The 22,548-nt window shown below is 36.9% G+C and overlaps 2 protein-coding genes across 2 annotated transcripts; one reads left to right on the top strand and one right to left on the bottom strand.

The window, feature by feature from the left end:
• The first annotated feature begins 318 nt into the window (after positions 1–318).
• LOC112509401 (receptor-like serine/threonine-protein kinase ALE2) lies at positions 319–7,361 on the top strand. The gene is made up of 9 exons (XM_025114342.1): positions 319–766; positions 1,860–2,102; positions 2,187–2,237; positions 2,580–2,675; positions 3,114–3,485; positions 3,579–3,887; positions 4,905–5,297; positions 5,777–6,014; positions 6,587–7,361. Exons 1-9 carry the CDS (start codon positions 682–684, stop codon positions 7,206–7,208), a joined length of 2,409 nt encoding a protein of 802 aa, XP_024970110.1. The 5' UTR covers positions 319–681; the 3' UTR covers positions 7,209–7,361.
• A 3,981-nt stretch (positions 7,362–11,342) lies between these two features.
• LOC112508667 (protein ROOT HAIR DEFECTIVE 3-like) lies at positions 11,343–21,859 on the bottom strand. Its single transcript, XM_025113354.1, has 23 exons — positions 21,720–21,859; positions 20,485–20,634; positions 19,370–19,436; positions 19,165–19,267; positions 18,581–18,651; positions 18,427–18,490; positions 18,286–18,351; positions 18,167–18,214; positions 18,001–18,063; positions 17,821–17,877; positions 16,815–16,973; positions 16,568–16,636; positions 16,097–16,188; positions 15,921–15,999; positions 15,643–15,808; positions 14,870–14,994; positions 14,282–14,544; positions 13,427–13,523; positions 13,154–13,309; positions 12,799–12,903; positions 12,453–12,547; positions 12,269–12,365; positions 11,343–11,986 (listed from the first exon to the last, which is right to left on the bottom strand). Exons 1-23 carry the CDS (start codon positions 21,721–21,723, stop codon positions 11,732–11,734), a joined length of 2,451 nt encoding a protein of 816 aa, XP_024969122.1. The 5' UTR covers positions 21,724–21,859; the 3' UTR covers positions 11,343–11,731.
• Positions 21,860–22,548: the final 689 nt, after the last annotated feature.

Raw genomic sequence — 22,548 nt, 5'->3', positions numbered from 1 at the left:
ATAAACAATACTTCATTTATAAAAAAAATGTTTTTTTAATGATTACTTTTGTTCTATAAATCCCATATCAAAGTCATCATAAAGAAAAAGTGAAATAAATAAAGGAGAAAAAAGGGGTAACGAAACCAACTTTTTAAAAGATTGGATAATGTGAATGTCCAAACAAAATGAATAATCAAATGGGTATTTAGGCAATAAAAGTCAAATTAAGCCAAAGATTTCTTGATTTCAACTAACATCTCACAAAGGAATCATTATGATCTTTGGGCATTCAAGAATCATCAAGAAATCAATATCACTTTCTCTCTCCTACTTTCTCTCTCATCACCTCATCACTCATACTACTACTCCTTTTACCACTTAACAAACCCATACATAATTCATTTGTTTGCTTTTTGGGAAAGAAGGGTGCCAAATGTTCTTAATGGGTTTTGTGGGTTCTTGAATTCAGCCAGCTGATTCAGAGCAAAAACCCTTCTGATTTTGGGTGTCAAAACACACCATCATCATTCCATTAATGGCAATCACCAATAAGCTCTGCAAAATTGGGCCATTTTTACCTGCTTCTCTTTAGAAAGCTATGGATGGTACAGTATAAATGTCCACTGCAAATTCTGGGTTGTGGGGCTGAATTCAGATATTGAAACCCTTTTGAGGTTTTCATGTTCATTTTGGTTGTCAATGGGGTTTCGAGTGATTCTGAGGCTGATCACATTCTTGATTTTGTTTGTCGGTGGTGATTCTTTGGCTCTTAGATCTGCAGGTAATTGGATTTTGTGTTTATGGCTTCAATTTCTTCAAGAAAATTTAGGGTATTTTTGACTTTTTTTATGCAAGAAAATGGGGTTTCTTGAAATTATCACATGGGTTTCTTGAAATTGTGTGAGATGGGGTCAAATTTTGAAGAGATTGTGAGATGGGTTTCTTGAAATTATCAGATGGGTTTCTTGAAATTGTGATATGGGATGAAATTTTGATGAGATTGTAAGATGGGTTTCTTTTTTTCTTTCTAAAAAGGGTATGTATCCCTATGCCCAGACTAATCCCAGAAAATGCACATCAGCCGTGATAAACTCAGTGGCTACAATTGTTGTGGACGTCTGAAATCGAATCCGAAGCAGATGGGATATTCCACCGCGTCCCTGGATCTCAACCACTGTGCCACAACCGTCGTGGTCGAGATGGGTTTCTTGAATTCTTGTTGATTTCAGCTTTCTTGGAGAAAATTTTATACTGGCAAAGTTCTTGAACCTTTGATTTGAGGAAATTGTGTTGAATTTTTGTTTGATTGATTTGTTGTCCGTTGTAGGATCCAATGTAGCAGTGTTTTCTAGTCTTCATTTTTGAGAAATTTGACTTTTTGATTGGTCAAAATTGGTCATTTTTCTAATCCAAACACGACATGATCTCTATCAAATCCAAAAAACAGTGTAATTGTTCTTTGAATATATGCTTTAAAGTGTATATATATTACATTCGTTTTCGTCGATTACTAAAAAACCCGTGTTGATTTCGAAACCAAAAAAGATTGGTTTGACCTGAAAAGTCAAACACATTCGGTTGAGCCGATTTTCCTTCAGAAAGACAAATATATGTGCACTCATTAGCATAGGGGGTTGGGTTTTCGTGAGACCACTTTGTTTCATTAAGACCCATGTGACCAGCTGTGAACGCACAAGAACACACTTCACTTTCACGACAAAAACACTATGAAGGTACAAAAACAAACCTTCACGGTGTTTTTATTGTGAATGTTCAGTGTTTTTTGTACTTTCATAGTGTTCTGCTGTGAAGGTTCGGTGTTTTTCTATGGTCTTGTATGATCCCAAGTCTATCGGTATATCTAATCCGATAAAAACCATTTCTTGCTACAGATCATGGTGTTTTGCAGGCATCAACTCCCACGAGCGGTCACTCTTTAGCGCCCGATCACTATGAAAAACGTTCACCGGCCAAACATCATGCAACGAAATGGAGGAAACCAGGATCTGCATCTTCTTCTAGCCTCTCTTTTTTCAGGTATCATCATGAAAGAAAGAAACCTGACCATTTTGCCCCTACACCCTCGTATCAAGTTCAACCACCGACTTACATCGCTCGAGGTCAGTTCCGTCATTTTGAAAAAACATCCCGAAACTAAGCATTGTGTACGGATTTCCGATTGAGTTTGTGATGATCTTGAATAGGTCCATCTGCTCCTGCACCATCACCAGTTGATCCAACAACACGATTTGGAAGTGAGCAAGATTTCTAATGCTTTAATATTTTTGTCATCCCAATGATGTTCTTGTTACAAGATCATCATTATTTGGATTCTCGTGAGACCAGTCTGTTTCCGTGACATCTGTGAGACTAGCCGTAAAGGCACAAAAACACACTGAACCTTCACAGGGAAAACAATATGAAGGTACAAAAACAAACCTTCACAATGTTTTTGCTGTGAAGGTTCAATGTTCTTTTATACCTTAACAGTGTTTTGCTGTGAAGGTTTAGTGTTATCTTGTGGTCTTATGAAAACAGACTGGTCTCACATGATCCCAAGTCTTACATAGATTACTAACTATGGTACTACGTTAAAGGTCCCACGATATCTCCATCAAGCTCCTCGTTAACAAAAACGACGGCTACTCCACCCACTCCAGTTTTCGCGCTACCTCCACCACCTCCTAATGAAGGTGACTAACTGTATCCTTAATAGTAAAATTTAACACTATCATTTACTTGTCGGGTAAGATTTTAGTCTATCAAAACGACATTGTATGCAACAATTTACCCGGTAAGAGCTTACTGCGGTAAGAGTCGTCACTCCCACTTACTTAGGTTAGACTCTTGGTCCTTGTCTTGCTCTTACAGGGTAAGTTCTTGGACCTTACCATATACCAGGTAAAGAAATGTGACTTGGTAAGCGCTTACCCGGACAAACATTTGGTAAACGGCATAAGATGAGCAAACAAGAATGCTAAGAAGAAGAGAACTCCATGCTTTTATTACTCAAGTAATGGAATGTGGAGTGTGATTAAGCCAATACCAAATTGTCATGTATAGCTGACCGAATAAGCTCCTAGTCCCGTTAAGCTCGTTAAGTTGCATCTAATTTCGAACTCTACTTGTAGATTGTACAACGGTGACCTGCACGCAGCCATTGACGTACACACCATCCGGATCGCCGTGTGCTTGTGTGTGGCCAATCGAAGTTCGCTTACGACTCGTTATCTCTCCGTATACATTCTTTCCATTGGTCTCAGAACTCGCGAAAGAAATCGCCACCGGTGTTTCACTCAATCTAAGCCAAGCCAGAATAATGGGAGCCAATGCAGCCGGCGAGCAGCTCGATGAAACCATCGTTCTCGTCAATTTGGTACCTCTGAAACAAAATTTCGATCCAGCAAACGCTTTTTCCATCTACCAAAAGTTCTGGAAGAAACAAGTTTTCATAAATACCTCTCGATTTGGAGCCTATGAAGTCGTATATGTTCGATATCCAGGTTTTGCATACTTCCGATCTCAATTTCTACAAATTTGAAGAGCTTCAAAATTTTGAGTTATGTATGATTTCGATCTGATTTTACTCATTTTAGGTCTTCCGCCATCTCCGCCGGCGGTGCCTTTGAATTCCGGCGTAACAATCGATCAATCGGATTCTGTAAACGATCAAAAAGGAAGGCCGTTTAAGCCGATCGGAGTTGACATACCTAGAAACGGACGAGAGAAAAACGATAGGCCAAATGGAAGCATGATCGCGGTGGTGATTCTATCGGCGGTGACAGCTTTTGTTGTTATCATCGGAGCTGTGTGGCTTTTCTTGTTGAAATGTGGATGTTGTTCTTCCGATTCACAAACGGAAAAGGAGCCTCGTGAACGTACTTCGTCCCAAGGGAAACCATCAGGTAATTTTGTTGTTCGATTTTTAGGCATTTTTCAACGGGCAAATTGTATGTAAAAACAACTTATTTTAACTCAGATTACTATTTTAGTAACGTAATTTTAGAACTTCTATTTTGGTACCTAAGATATAAAATTTTGATTATTTAAGTACTCGGGTAACCGGTTGGAGACTAATTTTAGATTAAAAATCCATATCACTAACCACTTTAGCAAACAGTACTGATTTGGATACCACATCACTCGTCACATGAGCATGATATTGGTTAACGCTTCAACTGGTTACCCGAGTACTTAAATGTTTAATACTTTACATCTTATTTACCAAAATAGAAGTTTTGAAAGTACGTTTTCCAAAATAAGAATTAAGTTAAAGTACGTTATTTTTTTCATGCAATTTGTATATTTTCATTCAAATTCTCATTTTAAATCGGAGTCTATGCAAATACTCATGCACATTTCTCATTTGGGCAAATTGCATGAAAAAGTAACGTACTTTAACTTGATTTTTATTTTGGATAACGAACTTTCAAAACATCCATTTGGGACCTAAGGTGTAAAGTTTTAACTATTTAAGCACTCGGGTAACAGGTTGAAGCATTAACCGGTTACCATGCTGATGTGATGATTGATGTTGTATCCAACTCAATGTTATTTGTTATTCAACCCAATTTCATCTCATCACTCGTCACATCAGCATGGTAACCGGTTAATGCTTCAACCTGTTACTTGGGTACTTAAATGTTTAAAACTTTATATCTTATGTACCAAAATGGAAGTTTTGAAAATCCGTTACTCAAAATAGGAATCTAGTTAAAATACGTTATTTTTTCATGCAATTTACCCTTCTCACTTTGGTGTAGTTTGAACCTTTGACCTCTTCGGTGGATGGGCTCTATGGGTACGATTGGGCCAAAATTTTGTTATATTGATCGATATGTAACGTTAAATGAATTAAAATATACGATCACTCGTTTCGTACCACAGACGCTAACTATAGAAAGCCATTAAAACTCGATTAGGAGCAGGAGAATCGTTGATAGTTGGAAGCAGGAAAAGTTCCGATATGATGTCGTTTAGCTCGAGTTTAATGGCGTACACCGGAACCGCCAAGATTTATAGTTTGAGCGAGATCGAGAAGGCGACGGATAACTTTAATTCGAGTAGGATTCTCGGAGAAGGTGGTTTCGGGGTTGTTTATAGCGGTGTTCTTGAAGATGAAAGGAAGGTTGCTGTGAAGGTTCTTAAACGAGACGATCGGCAAGGCAGTCGTGAGTTTTTGGCCGAAGTCGAGATGCTGAGTCGTCTTCATCACCGAAACTTGGTTAAATTGTTTGGAATTTGCACGGATGACCATTTTCGATGCCTCGTTTACGAGCTTGTTCCGAATGGAAGTGTCGAATCTCATTTACATGGTAAGCAACATTCCTTCTATTATGTCTAAATACATATTAATAAGTTGTTTTATAGAACTTAAGTTTATAAGACCAAACAATTGTGTCATACGTAAAGGTATTACCATAAGTTTATAGCACCCTAATAAAATTTAGGACATTTTTTAAATATAAAGTCTTAAATAATCTTTTTATATGATATTTTGAGGGTTGGTTGACAGTTGCCGAATGGTTCGGTACAGAATGATTAAGTGGTCAGAATTATTAAGATACTCTCATGATATAGTGCAAAATAAAAGATAAAGTGTTTGGTAATTGTTTACAATGAAATTGGGGCGCTTAATGGTTAAGAGAGGCCCAGGATACAAAATCATACTTTTTTTACCAAACAAGATTCACCTCTTAACGATTCAGAATCTGTCTTTTAATGGAACTAATAAGAGGTAAACAAACAACCCCTAAGGAGCTTGCTTTTACATTCTTTAAAATCTCTTATTCAGGTCCGGATAAGATCGTGCCTCTGAACTGGTGCGCGAGAATGAAGATCGCTCTAGGAGCAGCTCGTGGTTTAGCTTACTTACACGAAGATTCAAGTCCTCGTGTCATTCATCGTGATTTCAAATCAAGCAACATTTTGCTCGAAAACGATTTCACCCCGAAAGTTTCGGATTTCGGTTTGGCTAGAACTGCATTGGATGGCCACAAGCACATATCAACACATGTCATGGGAACTTTCGGGTACGTTTCTTAACGGGTTATTTAGCTAAATGACCTACGAGTGCCTTTTAAAATCCATGATTTTCTTACAGATTTCTAGGCATTATTGTGTATGGAAATGACGTTCTTCCGTTAAGCACTAACATTCTTAGGGGCATGTTCCGTTAGGAACCTAAAATTGAGTAGGAACCCGTGAACCGTCCACAGCGTGATACGTAGCATATTTATCAGCAATATGGACGTGTTATTCATCAAAACGTCACAGATTTAATTAAAATTTTATTTAAGGTTGTATATATACTTAAATGGCCCGTTGTCCATTTTCATCATGAATATGTGATTAACGATGAATAACGCGTCCATATTCATCATGAATGTGTTATTCATAATGAATATTCATTCTGAAGAGGGATACATGACGAGTTGTAGACGGGTTCCTGTCTAACCAATTTTGGATTTCTAACGGAACTTTCCTCGACATTCTTGAACCTAACATGATTTTAAAAAAAGAACCCGTCAAAAGGTCATTTAACCAAAGTACCCGCACGAATATGTAGTTTCGTTAACATTCTTTTTCTACGACGTTTTTATAGATATCTGGCACCGGAATACGCCATGACCGGCCATCTTCTCGTGAAGAGCGATGTTTACAGCTACGGTGTGGTTCTTCTCGAGCTTCTAACGGGAAGAAAACCAGTCGACCTCTTACAGCCACCGGGCCAAGAAAATCTTGTCTCATGGGCTCGACCCCAACTCACAAACCGGGAAGCTCTAGAATCGATCATCGACCACGAGATCATAAGCTCGAACACCCCGTTTGACAGCATACTCAAAGTTGCAGCCATAGCATCGATGTGCGTTCAGCCGGAGGTATCGCACCGACCGTTCATGGGTGAAGTCGTTCAAGCCTTGAAGCTCGTTTGTAATGAGTTTGACGAGATAAAAGAGACGACTTCGAGAAGCTTCAGCAACGAAGAAGAAGTTGGCTTCAAAACCATGGATCACGAGATGAGTGGCTACGATTCGAAGATTGAATTATCGGCTACGGATCTGAGGAGTACGATAGAAAACATGGAGGGTTTGGAGTCTGAATCGTTCAGAAGACAGTTCAATTCAGCTCCTCTGAAAATGGGGAGGAAGAAGCAGTTCTGGAGAAGGCTAAGAAGTTTATCAAGAGGAAGTACGAGTGAACATGGGTTTTCTTCTAATTTATAAAGATGTGATCTGAATGATTCAGAGGTGTAGAACATGTTTCAGGATTGAAATCAATGGTTTACAATTAATGTACAGATTGAATTTCTTGATGGGAATCCAGCCAATAAAATTTCCTTGTCTGAATGATTAAGTCATATACTTCTTTTTGAATAAGTAAATCACTTAACTTTCTTATTTCAAATGATTAAACTATTAAGGGGTCGTTTATCCAAATGCTTACCGGGTAAAAGTTAACACTCTGAACACTCTGACTTACTTTACCGGGTAAGATTGTAGTCCATTGGAACGGTATTGTATGTAACAATTTAGCCGGTAAGCGTTTACCGGGTAAGAGTCGTTAAATCTCACTTATCGGGTAAGACTCCATTTTTGTTATCGTTCTTACCGGGTAAGATTCTCGTCTCTCGTCATGTTCATCCAATAAGATAATTAAGAATTCCTTAAAAAAGTGAAAATGGTAAATAAATGATTTATATATATATATATAGAGAGAGAGAGAGAGAGAGAGAGAAAGGGGGGGGGGGGGGTTGAGATCTTTTATGTGTTAACTTTATAAACCATTATTCACCAATCAAAATCAAGATATACTTTTGGTTGATTCCCATGATGTTGGTATTTAATGAGGGTAAGAATGTAATTCTCTATTTGGTCTATCTTTTAATGCATAATATTAATTGGCGGTTACAACTCTTAATTACTCCATGATTGTAGTCATTGTCATTATTAAGCGATAGATGAACATCCACCTGACCAAATTAAGAATTTGGGTTGGTTTTCAAGACCATCACATGAATGCACACATGAATGAACCTTTGATTAACATACAATGCACACATGAAGGAACAATTTCCATTTTGTTCATAAGCAAACAATATGATGGACACTTATCAAGGATTCATTGTGAATTGATTGATCAATGTTCACGAGTCACACGTACGCACACATTCAGATATATGTTCATTAATGAACATGTTCATATATGTTAGTTTTTATTAGTGAATGATGTTTATATGTTACTCATATATGACAATTGTTCATTAGTTCACAACATTTATAGGTTACACATTACATATTAATAAATGGAGGAGTAATTAAAGCCTGATGTCGGTTTTTCAAAACGATAGAGTAATTATCGGAAAAATAATTAATGCTAAAAGAAATCTCCCTTTTTTTTCTCCCCGAAAATCGAAATGACCCTTTATTCATGATTGTTCACCTATGTTTATTAAACATCCTTTTTTAATTTGTTACAAAAATGTCATGATGAACTTCATCCAGAGATTAAAAAGATTACACGCTAAGATTAGTTCACAAGGTTAACATCATATATTGGGTTAACAAATGAACTCACCCGTATATATATATAGGGTTGGGTTCACGTGAGACTAGCCTGTTTTCGTGAGACCCGTAAGACCACATTTTTACACGTAAACTTCACAGCAAAAATACTGTGAAGGTTTAAAAAAAGTCGAACCTTCACAGCAAAAACACTGTGAAGGTTAAAAAAAGTCACCTTCACAGCATTTTGCTGTGAAGGTTCAAGTGTAAAAAATTGGTCTCATGGGTCTCACGAAAACAGGCTGGTCTCACATGATCCCAAGTCTCTCTCTCTCTATATATATATATATATATATATATATATATATATATATATATATATATTCGATATTGTTGTCATTTTAATCATCTCATCGAGTATTTGATGATATATTTTCTTATAAAATATTTACTTCTATTTAATAAATTAGATTAATTAATAAATATTAACAAAAGATTAAAACGAAAATAAGATCGAATGAAGGAGGTAACGTGAAAATTTAATTGAGATAGTACCATTTGATCAATCAATTGTTGTAGAATAAGGGGACCTTTACCTAAACACTTATCTGGTAAGCACTTAAAAGTAAAAATTAAACGTTATCACTTACTTACTAGGTAAGATTTTAGTCTATCAAAACGACATCATATGTAACAACTTACCTGTAACACCCAAAAAAAAAATTCCTTCTATTTTATATTTAATTTTTATTATCTTTAGGTCCTTTTCTCTGTAAAGCAGATTTTAAAATAAGAAAGGGGGGTTTACTGTCATCTTACACCTTTACCCCTAGACCCACCCTCCTCTAGATCCTTTTTAGAAAAGAGAGAAACTTTGGAGGTTCCTTGGGAAGAAGCAGAAAATCACTGAAAAGGTTTCAAGTTAGGTGTGTAAGGATGATGGTGAGAAGGGGGAGGGCCGCTGCACTGTGCCTCCATCCGCAAACACCAGACCTTGCTGTGCTGTTTCTTCCTTCACTTTACCCAGCCGCTGTGTTGCCTTCGCTGCCTCGCCAAAACAGCAGCATTAGCTGCGTTTTCTGCACCTTCTTGACCAAATCGCAGCAGCAGGAACCTGCTGTATTGAACCGTTGTGCCGCACCCTGCACCAAACAGCAGCAGCAGTAGCTGTTGTATCTCACCGCGCCCTACGTCGCACCGGCAGCCTACTTCTCTTCCTTCTTTCCCCTCTAGGCTTACCTGCTGTCTTTGGAACCCTCTTTCCACCTCCCTTTTTAGTTTCAAGATATTAGGATTTCTCCTGCGAGGTGAGTTCATTCAACCTTAATTATAGGACCTTACTCATATGAAATGATTCAATATACTTACCTCCTACTTTATTTGTGAAATCACTTGCTCCGTTGGAAATAGAGACTTCTTTTAAGTAAATGAACGAACTTAGGAATCCCGTTTTAATGATAATTGGAGTTTGGGGAAAATGACTTTAATCACTTGGTAAAATACTCATTCAAAATATTATTGGCCATAAAACTCTAAAACCCCCCACCTTTTCGTTGAAGCTCTTTATTTGCAAAAATGGGGATATTCCAATTAGTTAAAGGACACGTACAAGATCTTACGGATAAATAGGTACCAATATGCTTAAGGTACCGAATTTAAGTATGTCATTATTATGTATTGAGATTATAAGCATGAAAGTCGTTTCATAGCATATGTGTGAAGGATGATGTAAGTTGGATTTGGGCATTGTGTTAATTATGTAATTCCAAATCACCTTCTCACTTTCATTTGGAAATAGGCATTGCAATTATTATATAATTTCCGAGATAAAGAGCTTAAGATCACGACCGACTATATGACTAGTTTAGGTTGATGTCGATGGTTCTAAACCTGCAAGTGATACTCTATAACATTGATCTATGACTTACTTTGTGTTCCGTCATGATTAACGGCAAATCGGGCCTCCTCCGTCATCTTCGGATGTTTTGGCCCCATCTCGAGATTCGTTTGGAATAAATTGTTTCTTTTGTATCGTTTAAGGTTACATTACGTGTGCGTGTGTATATATATATATATATATATACACACACATATGATGGTTATATAGCTTGATTATATTTTGTTTGGACTCACTAGGCGTAAGCCTAACACTCTCTCTTGATTTGGCTCGTTTAGCAGGTTCTTTTAGTGGCGGGGCTCCAAAGGGCTGAGAAGAATAATTGTTTCAATAAGTATTTTTGTAGATAAAGCATTTGGTGCTTTGAGCGTTATAACATTCGATGGCATGGTATTTTGTTGGAAGACGATAGTAACACCCGTTTTTAATCTAGGCGTAGAATTGTCTAGATTAATAGGTTGTTTATTACCGTCCTTTTTGTTATCTGTAAACGCTATATTTTTCCTTTTGTTGGGTGAATTCTTATTAAGCTCTAGTTTCCACTTCATACTTTTGGTACAAGTTGTCTTCTACCTTATCCGTTTTGTTTGGGTGTTATATTACCCAGCAAGCACCAACCGTGGTAAGAGTTATCGCTATCACTTACCGGGTAAGACTCTCAGTCCTTGCTTTCGCTCTTAAAGGGTAAGATTCTTGGTCTTTGCCATATTCATTCAGTGAGGTAGTATAACTTGAAAAGCGCTTACCCGAGTAAGCATTTGGTAAACGACATCTTTGAAAAAGTTACCATTGGAGATGCTCTTATGTTCGTGTAAAAGGGTTCGTAACCGACAACAACAGATCCACACTGTAAGGAACATCATGTGAAAAGCAAATCAGATCAGATCTAATATTGTGTTGGTGTGTCATAATTGTAACTTGAGTCACCAAATCGACTCCGAAGCTCGCATACACAAATGTCGGCATAAAGTACGAACACGGGTAATTCTCTAGACAATCTTTAAGAGTACGTACAAGCGAACATCGACATTATTCTTCTCGGATGACAAAATCCAACACAATGTAGAAGACCGAGTAGCAGTTATCGACATTATCATACAAAACAAACTATCGACACCTAAAACACAAGTTCCCATTTGATCCGGGTCTCTCTCTAAAATCAAAATCCAATTCCGAAAATGCCCCCGCTCGTTTTCCTAACCTTTCATACTATAACATCGATCAACAGGGTTTTTTAGGATTCTCAGTGATCAACGGCAGCCGGCCATATTTCCGGCAACTTTTCATTTTTTCCGGCAAAATACACAAGTTTTGCATAGATACAGTGAAGGGATGTTATTATTACTAATCACAGATCTTTATCATGTCTAGAAGGGCTAGTGTATTCCACTTCGTTTTCCATCGTTACCTCCGATGAAGCAGTTGACGAGAAACCGCTGTTACTCCCAACAACACCTTGTATAATCCTCGATGCTTGTGGTGGATTCGAGGTATTGCTGTGTGCATCGGTGGTCGTTGGCCTTTGCCCTTCCTCCGCCAGTTTTCGAAGAAGATTCGTGACTGTGGGAAGAAACTTGGTGGATAACGACAGAATTCCCGGAAGCTGTTGACCGAAAAAGATGTTATTAGAAACCGGCCAGGTTCATTTAGAAACAGTAAACATTTAGAGAACCTCGGAACCAATTATTCATTATGAATATCATGTTGAATAATGAAATGTTGAATACTGTTCATGAGTATTTTAGGGTTGATTCATAATGAATAGTTGGTTATTTGAACTTTATCCTATGAAACCGGGTAAACAATGTTGGATGTGCAACTCATAAACTCATTCTCCGACTTCTTTTCGACTAAAGAAAACTATTTCTTGAAGGTTATAACTCACCGCGCCATTGCGGAATTCACCGGATATGTCTAGTTGAACCCACAAAGCTTTGAGAAGGAGATAACTCACAAATATAACAAGTAGCCATAAAGGATTCCTGCAAAATACATATATTTATAAGGGAAGCCCGGTTTTGGATGATGAAGAAATATGATAATGGTGAACGATGAACACAAAAAAGAACCTCAAAAGAGTCATGAACTCATTGAATCCAAGAACCACCATGGCCGCAATTGCCCATGGAGGTGGTAACCAGTTGTTATTGCGCTTGTTAGCTTCCTGAAAACCATAGCGGAAACACGTTAAGAACTCTGAACTCACACTAGAAACAATGGCATGCTTACAGTTGTATGAAAAACGAAGATTTGATAAGGTTATAGGCAAGAGGAAGGCATTGATTTTGACAAAACATTTGCACCAGTGGCTAAGCTTGAAGCAATCTGAATATTCTTAGCCTATGATACTTGTGTTCAACATAAAACGAAGTCAAATATACACCAATCGCAGTCAACAAAACGAAAAGCACGAACCTGGGAAGCAATAGCTTGGGTGATGGTATACTCGGTTTCTCTTTGAAACTGGTTCCACAACGATTTACACTGAACAGGAGTTATGAGTGTCTTTGTAGCCGGAACCTGGATGTGAACAAATAAAATGCACACAAAAAATGTTGTTAATGAAGTTCACGTTTGGATTCGTTAATGAAGTCCACATATTCCGTTGTCCAAATCAAAACCATCAAAGTTCGAAGCCCACACTACGACAAAAACGCCAAATATGTCTAAATGTCCTAATAGACTGCTTTACAGGACTTAAATTTACAAGACCAAACAGTTGTACACTATGTAAAAAGGGTTACAATAAATTAATAAGAAAACACCGTACCTCTTCCCATGTGCTCGAGGCCAATGGATCTTGCAAAGCGGTACTCTTACTAGTACCTTTCTTTGGATCCACTAATGCGAGGACTAATGTATCCCCAATCGTATCAGTGTCTTCATCCAAACGAATGGCAGCCAAAACGGATAGCAATTTTAGAGACTGAAAGAAGAAAATATATATATAAAGAACAATCGTATAAGCCTCGTGATAAAAGACATGTAGATTCAATATCAAATATAAAAGGTGATATATCCTCTGATGAAGTATGATTCTCACTGAAGACCGGGCAGTTTTAGTTATTGCTCGAATATCTTCCTTTCCCGTCCAGACTCGTGGCATGGAATCGTTATCATGGTTGAATATGGATGTAAATCTGTATGAATGGCCACGAGTTACGATAAAACAGAAATAAATCAAACCAAACCACCTCGGTAAATCCTATCGATGGCAAAAAAAAATGTACCCGATACTCGAACCCGGTGTGACCGGAGATTGGGAATCCCCGAATTTGTTAACCGGGGATAGGGATACCCCTCAAACATGACCCTGACCCTAAGTATTAAATAATAAGTTCTCATATATAGTGTGTGTGTGTATATGTGTGTGTGTGTGTGTATAATAGAATAAACCGACAAACAAGTATATATAACACATAATAATCTATATACGATGATGAGAGAACTTTCAAAAATAACATTGGGTTGATTGTTCGAAGAAACTTTTGGTGATATAACGTGGATATATAAATATTCAATTATTAAGTACTGTAATTGATATATTTATTTTTGAAATACTCTTATATCAATGCCATCATTAAAATTTGGTTAAACAATGAAGGTTTAGAATAATGTGTATTTGAAACGTGAAATTGGCATTTATAAAGATGTTATGAAAAAAATTAATTTTTGTGAACGGAGAAAATTCCCTAATTCCCCGATGGGGATGGGGATGGGGATTGTGATAACCCCGACCCCGTTGCCATCTCTAGTAAATCCCACTCGAAAGCAAGGTCTTGGGGGCATGGGTCGTGAGATGCATGGAGACCTGACCTCTACCCCAAAGAGTAGAGCGGATGTTTCCGTGCAAACCTTACGGTAATATATAAACGAGACCACAAATTCCATATGGTACCTCTCCTTCATGCGGTACAAAACTCTTCCGGCTTCTTCTCTTGTTTTCGCTTCGACGACTCCTCTTGCATAATTCCTCAATTTTGAAATCATGTCTTCCTCGTCTTCTTCGTCCATCTCAAAGCCAGAAAGTGCAACAGAGAATTCGGAGATGGCTGTTTCGGTTTCATGATTAAGAAGTTTCCTTATTGCGGGCCAAGTATCATCACTACCTCCTTCTAGAAGAGCTTCCACCGAACTATATAATGCATTTTTTAATTTCGACTGCAGAAAAATGCATAAAATGTTCAACTATCCCATCGCAAGGGTTTAATGATAACGAAGAAAAGTTGCATCTCAAGTGGATTTTAGAACTACACGTAAGATGTTGAGAACCGTGGGAACCAACTATTCATGAATTATTGATGATGAATATACCTAAATATTCATGATGAATGTACCTACATATTCACGATGAATATACCTAAATATTCATCATGAATATCATGCATTTTCATTATTCATGTTATTCATCATGAATAGTTCGTTCTCACGGTTTCTTTAAAGTACTTACGGTTCTCAAACGAACATGCCCCTATGTTAATATTACCTCATACAGTGCAGTAAGTTCGGACAGTTTGGCAGTTCGAACTTCAGCAATATGCGACTCTAAATCGCGTGAAAACTTATCCCTTGCTTTAGCCGAATCCCAATTCGCTTGCTTGATGATGGCATCTGTAGATTCAGTGAATCAGTCCCACAAATGAGCGTGAGATGCTTAATCGCAATAAACGCATTGTTCAGCTTGAAACATAGTTCAATATAAGCATCTAAATATCAGTCAAATATCTAATATGCACCTCAATAAAAACAAAATAAAGGAATCACATTCACCAAAATAGATGTTACCGATATATTCCTGACCACCAAACCAAACAAACCTAGTATGTCCCACCCACATATGGGATCTGGGGGTGAGATGTACGCAAACCTGACCTCTACCCCGGAGCATAGAGCAGCATATTGGTAATCACTAATGAGTAAAAAGGTATATTTGGTTTAATGGGTAAAAAGGTAAATGAGTAAATTACGTTTTTCGTCCCTGTGGTTTGTTAAAATTTGCGATTTTCATCCATATGGTCTAGAAATTGCGGTTTTCATCGCTATGGTTTGTAGTTCATTGTTATTTTCACCCTTATGATTTACAATTTATTGTTGTTTCAGTCCCAGTGGTTTACAATTCTTTACTGTTTTGGTCCCTTGTACTTAAAGGTAGGAATTAGTTCATGGACGAAAATAGCAACAAATTGCACTCTATAGGGACGAAAATCATAATTTACTCGAGGTAAATTGTTCTTGAAAAAAGACGCTTAATAGCTATACCTTTACATTGTTCATCAAACAGTCTCGTGGATTTTGTAGTGCAATCACGAGCAGCCGCTGCAAACCCTTGTCCTCCATTCAAAGAATCGTTAAGTGCTTTCTTGAAGTAATCCAGTGTCCCCGATCGAATGTGTTCCAACATCAATTGGTAGGCCGGTTGAACAAGCTGAATATTTATAGACGACACCAAGCAATGAGGAAAAAAATACTACCGATGAATAAACACCAATCACATTTAGCAATCTCGAACCATACGAACAATGAACAAGAAACATTACTTGCAGCAATTTCTCTTCCAACTGCTTTCTTTTTGTGGATCTAACACTATCTTCAAAGTAAGTAGCCTCTTCGTCATAACTGAATACAAAAATATCGAAATGCCCACGAAAGAAGTTGTAAAAATTCAACAAAAGAATGTCTTCTAAAACAGGTGAAAGAAGGTGTTCCTTGTTACCTGAATAAACAATTGGAAAGCAGTGAACTAAGCTTCCTTCCAAACCCTGGTACGAGTTGAGATTGTACGGCCTCTTCTAATTCGAGCCAGTCCTACAAAACGATTATTTAGTCAAATAATTAAAACTGAACGAGTTTTCGGCTGATGGGTTACTAAGGGCCTGTTTGTTAGTAGCTTAGTGAGCTTAATGGGACTCGCAGCTTATTTGGTCAGCTCTACGTGACCGTTTGGTAGTGGCTTAATGATATAGAAAGTGGCTTCTTCAGTAAGCTTCTAGGGTGCCTTTATGCAGAAAGCCAAGTTTTTTTCCAAACTTGCCCCTCCCAATTAAAGAAACATGCTCATTCCATCAATGAAAACCCTCCCAAACAAAAACCTTCCTGATCTATGCATACAGATTAATCCACACAGACAACTTTATCCATACAGGACTTAATGGAAAACCAACCAAATAGCCCCCAAGTTATGTACCTCATTTGCAACAAAGGAAGAGTATTTCTCGTTAGCAATTTCTTCACATCGTACGGTTGCCACCATCACCTGAAATTAACAGAAAACTTTCAAGATATAGACAAGCTGGGGGAGTCTTCACGGAAACATCATACCCTCCCGAAACCCTACTTCGTGTCGGATTTACTGGGTCGGGCTTCGTTTGGTTCGGTTTTTCAACATATAGACAATATGTCAAATTTTTATCGTAAATGTCTATAGTCGTTACCTTGTGAGCAGGCAAATCAAGGTCTTTGTTCTCCTTGATAACTTTCCATATCTGTTGTGCACTGAAGGAAAAACCCGAAGCCGGAACAACTCCTCGCCTATCACCCGCTAGACCACCAGGTGCAATGGAATGGAAAAATTTCTGCCGCAAACTAGCCACCTTCCAAGACAAAGAAAGAAGTAAATAATCGGAACTTATGGCATGTTTAGCAACCATAAGCTAGCTTATTTTTTGAGCTTATTGAAAAAACCCTGTTCAATAAGCCATAAACTATGTATTCAAGACCCTCCCAAAAAAGGGAATTGATCTATCGTCAAGGTTTCATGATTACCTTATCACACGCGAATCCTGTTTGTACATATACTATACTCATACCCATTTTATGAAACATTGGATTAGGTAGATAATTTTTCAGTCATTCATTGAATCATAAATCAAAGCCTTAAAGACCGAGAAGGGGAGGAGCAGTTATCTATTGTAATTACGGTCTCATTCAGTGATGGGGTGTTCGTAGAAAATAAGGCGTCGCCAACGAGTGGCAGCTTATAAGCTAGCTTTTTGAAAAGCTACTTCAGATATCTTTTCAGTTTTCAATAAGCTCCGGGAGCTTTTTTCACTTCTTTCTAATTATGCCCTCATATGTTAGATTTGATAACTTTTCAACATGTTATTTTACATTGTCATCTAGCTTACCAGCTAGTTTTCACCAAAAGTGGCTATCAACCAACAACTAGCTTATAAGTTAACTTTTGAAAAGCTACTTCAGATAGCTTTCATTTTTTTTAAATAAGCTCCAGGGGCTTTTTTCCACTTCCTTTTCTACTTGTGCCCATTATATGTTAGATTTGAGTAATTCTTCAACATGTCATTCTATGTCATTTTACATTGTCATCTAGCTTACGAGCCAGTTTTCACCAAACGTGGCGATGCTAGTTTTTCAGCCAATAGCTAGCTTTGCATGGTATAATGAAAGAGATTCGAAAAGGAACATACAAATATTGCATACCTGCTCTTTAAATTGTTCTTCCTTCTCTTCATAGCTAGAAAGCGCAACAACTTGAACCTATTCACTCAATCAAGTCAGAAATTATATACGGTATTCCGTCCCATGAAACAATAAAAAAATATATAAGATAATAATAATTAAAAAAAATTACAATATAAGTGTTATATCTTGGTATCTTACATTAAAAAAGTCACTCAGGGGGGTTCGTTTGTGGGCTTCCGGCTTGGGAACGGAATCCCATATCTACAGCATATAAACATATTATCATAAGTTATAAGATTGTATCAATTCTAACGCGACAAGATATATAATAAATAAAATCCATATAAAAACCCGGAAAAAGTACCTTTTGGATATCTTCCCTCAAGACAGGCTCAAGATTTTCGAGAGGTGTCTGTACAGAAATAAAAGATAAATAAAAAATCACATCATATTATATTATCCCTAGAAAAGACAAAAACTTACCCTCGTTTTATCACGTATAACGAACATTAAAGTTGTTTTACGAGGGCTAAATAACCGCAACATAACCTGAAAAACATAAAAGAAGAAGATCAACAAACGGGCGAGGAAAATTTGATTAAATAAAGGGGTACGGAAGTGTACCTGAAATACGGTTTTCAGCAGAGGTTTATTTGCAGCCTGCTCACGCCCAATATCGTGGCACCACCTATTTAATACAAATTTAACCGGAAATTTAACGTAAGTCTACAAGGAGTTCGGATACGCACAATTTATCTAAAGCTACTGGAATACTTACATGTTTATAAGCACGATATCTGAAACGGCAAGCGCAAAAAGTGCACTCTGTTTTTCAAATGCGGTATCATCCTGGGAGAGCAACAAAACGTTAATAAATGAAGGTAACCAATGTTATGCATGAACCAAGAACAATTAAGCAATAAAGTGAATTCTTTGAGTGTGTATTAATTAACAATATCAGGAACCTAGGAACCGCCCACAGCACGACACTGACAAGAAATATGGACGTGTTATTCATCATGAATGTTGTAACATATTCATCATGAATGTGTGATTCATGATGAATAACACTTCCGTATTCATCATAAATGTGTTATTCATAATAAATAACACTTGCATATTCATCATAATTGTGTTATTAATGAATATTCATCCTAAAGTGGGACATGTGGCGCATTTGGACGGTTCCCAGATTCCTAATCAATTTTGGGTTCCTAACAGAACTTCCCTTTGACTACCAATATCACATGTGATAATATACAAAGTAAAACCACAGATAAACCGACACGTATATGATAAGACAAACAAGAACCAAAACAACGATAAACATCCAAGAAAATAACAATAAAAATTCATAATAACCTCTCCTCGCTCTCTTCCATCTGTTCCCTCAAGATCCATTACAATAGTACAAGGTTCAATACCAGCACATCTTGCTATCCAAATACCTTTCGTAGTCTGGGACCTGAGAAGAAATAATACATCTCGTTACCAAAGCCATAGCTAATGAAAGAGAATTGAAAATTGAACAAAAAATGGTATTAAAAAATAATAAAATAGAACATGCCTTCCCCTGTAAGCATCCATTTCCCTGAAGTTGGTATTGAAAAGATGGTTTAAAAGTGTGCTCTTTCCTGTCAGAAACACATTAACATCAAAACTTGCATATAATGCAATGTCAATGGATTCATTGACCAAAAATCCACAAAACAGCAAATAAATGGGAATACCCGATTCTTGTATGTATATATGTAGGGGACCTTCTTTTAAGAGCCCATGAAATTGTGATAACCTTGAGAAGTAGAGCATCATGTGTTATTTTATATGATCTTTTTTCATCTAAGACTGAGATTTAGAATATCGATTAGCATATGTTTGTATCACAATGTAATTGTTTCACAATGTGAACCTTTTTAGTATGTTTGTGAAACAAAAGTTACACATCAAAAAGTTTCACATCGTGAACTACATACATATGAAGCAAAGACATTKTGAAACAAATATATGTTCATCAATACATCAAATGCTAGCCTTAAATGAGAAAAAATCATGTGAAACAATACCTTAAGATAGAGAACTGTTATCACAATATATGGAGTTCTCAAATGATTAAGCCCCTATATATATGTACATATATATTCAAACCTACGGAAAGAAATAAACCATAAAAGAGAACCAGCATTGCCACAAATAAGATTTCTTCCATTCCACAAAAATTGATTGGGCCGCCCCTTGAATATTACAACATGTCCTTTTTTGACAATTTAAAATTGAAATTACTTATTTTTCCATGTTTAGGTGATTGCAAGCATATCTTCGTTCATTTTGGTCCACGACATTTATTATAAGAGAACGATATAGCTACTAGCCGATTACGTTCTTGATTCGTGTATGGTCAAATGTTCGAATTCTTTTGGCAAAAAGGGAGTATGATTTTAAAAAAATGAAAACACAAAAAAGTAGACAAATAAGAGACACAATGTTGTGCAACAAATGTTTCTTCAGTGGCTTCGGTGGGAGTGGGAAATGATAACAAAAGGACAACACAATCACCACGCCAACGGGATTTTTCTTTTTTGTAATATTAATTTAACGAAATTTAATGCAAATATTGATGGATTCTATCGCGCCCACGTGAAACATGAAACAAGTTCACTTTTAAATAGCTTAAAAGAAACATACCGCTGCTCTGCGGACCCATGATAGCAACAACGGCATAAGAAAGTCCACATTCCGCCAGTTTGACTTGTTTGATAAAATTATCAAGTCCAACCGCATTGAAAGTACCATCCCCCTCTATGAGGTGGGTCGAGCAACATTGGGCTTCTTTATCTGGAAAGAAAAAGAGATCACTTGCATGATTATAAAATATAAACGGGTATATCGTAATCCCTTCAATTCGAACACCTCAAAGCAAGAGATTTGAAAACAACCGATCACTTTAAACTACCCAATTCAAAAGCATAAATTCCCACGATCTACAATTCAACATTTTGATTGCAAAAACTTCAAGTATCCCCAATAAAACAGTTACTAAAATGGCATTCGTAATTGCACAAAACCCGATAGGGAGACATTTTTATTACAAACCCCAAGTATTCCAAACGCAATGATAATGACACAAAACGATAGCAAAAAATTATCCAATTCTTGGTCTACTTCCATTCATATCTCTGTTTTCCAGCTTACCCAGTTACCAATTTAGGGTCTTTTTGTTAGCAGCTTAATGAGACTCACAGCTTATTCGATCAGCTATACATGACTGTTTGATAGTGGCTTAATGATACAGAAAGTGACTTATTCAGTAAGTTTCTAGAGAGGAGCATTATGTAAAAAGCAAGTTTTCAAAAATGCCTCTCCCAATTAGAAGAACCATCCTTCCATCTATAAAAAAAACATCCCAAACAAAAACATTCAGATTAAAATCCACACACACAGCTTAATCCAACCAAACTGCCCCTTAGGTTCACTACACCTTATTCCATCGCTATTTTTGCAGATCCAACTATGGACACATAATATTTAGTCAAAATCTAGTCTTTAAACTCTCTAATTCTACAATATAACAAAAACAACACAAGGGAATCCAGTTTAGCCGATCAAAGATCCGACATACTTATAGTTCTGCAATACAGCACTTTACGATCGAGTTAAGATCAAATTTCAGCAAAAAACCCAATTGAACACAATAGCAATCAATAGCATCGAACCGCTAACTAACATCAAAAATTGAAGTACAATAATCTAGAATTCAAAACTTCTGCTCTTGTAGGCCCTACAAAATATCGATAACAATCGATCAAATCAAGCAATTCAGTTCTAGGGTTCTTCTGACTTGGAAAAGGGATAACAAAATATTTATAAAAAAATAAAATTACTACTGGTGTGTTCTGAATCAAATGAAGTGCATAGCGTACCCATGAAGAACAGTGAGAAGAACTTCGATTTTGATCTATGATCTTGGAAGAAGAAGAAGGAAAACAGAGTGCGATCTCAGGCAAGTATAAATCCGACTCCGTGTTCTTGAAAGGTGGGCGTCACACTGCTCTCATGATATACACGATTTTCTTTAGAAAGAAGTAAGGGAGAATAAGGGGAAGTAAGAATAATGATAAAAAGCTAAAGCGGCGGTGTAAATATAATTTCCCTTTTCTCACCGTAATTTATTTTCCTTGTCCTTTCAACTTTAAATATAGATATAATCGATATATATATATATATATAGGGTTGGGTTCACGTGATACCAGCCTGTTTTCGTGAGACCCGTGAGACCACATTTTTACACGTAAACTTCACAGCAAAAACACTGTGAAGGTTTTAAAAATGTCGAACCTTCACAGCAAAAACATTGTGAAGGTTTTAAAAAGTCACCTTCACAGCATTTTGCTGTGAAGTTTCAAGTGTAAAATGTTGGTCTCACGGGTTTCACGAAAACAGACTGGTCTCACATGATCCCAAGTCTATATATATATATATATATATATATATATATATATAGGGGTCTATTCAAGGGAGAACTGAGTTGTTTGTGGTAACTGTGAGAACCAATATTAACCACAAATCAATAGATAAATTAGGAAATTTATAAATTTGGTAATTTTAAATTAAAATCTTAATGCAAGGATATTTTTGGTATTTTAAAACTCTCCTCTCTCCTCTCTTCTCTCTCCGACCACCGTTCTCCGTCCTCTGGTGATACCACTATGATACCTAAAAATATTGACTATGTTAAACAAAAGATACATT

The sequence above is a fragment of the Cynara cardunculus genome, assembly GCF_001531365.2.
Source record: "Cynara cardunculus var. scolymus isolate 2C chromosome LG 3, CcrdV1, whole genome shotgun sequence".
NCBI lineage: Eukaryota > Viridiplantae > Streptophyta > Magnoliopsida > Asterales > Asteraceae > Cynara > Cynara cardunculus.
This window is presented reverse-complemented; position numbering and strand designations above follow the sequence as displayed.

Excerpts from the sequence above, each read along its gene's own strand:
- LOC112508667 (XM_025113354.1), bottom strand. Across the intron at positions 16,974-17,820 it reads AAGAACAATTTAAAGAGCAG|GTGGCTAGTTTGCGGCAGAA; the intron begins GTATGCAATATT and ends TTGTCTTGGAAG. Across the intron at positions 12,904-13,153 it reads CCTCGAGCACATGGGAAGAG|GTTCCGGCTACAAAGACACT; the intron begins GTACGGTGTTTT and ends GTTCACATCCAG.
- LOC112509401 (XM_025114342.1), top strand. The coding sequence starts at position 682 with ATGGGGTTTCGAGTGATTCTGAGGCTGATCACATTCTTGATTTTGTTT. Across the intron at positions 767-1,859 it reads GGCTCTTAGATCTGCAGGTA|CATTTCTTGCTACAGATCAT; the intron begins ATTGGATTTTGT and ends TCCGATAAAAAC. Across the intron at positions 2,103-2,186 it reads ACCGACTTACATCGCTCGAG|GTCCATCTGCTCCTGCACCA; the intron begins GTCAGTTCCGTC and ends GATCTTGAATAG.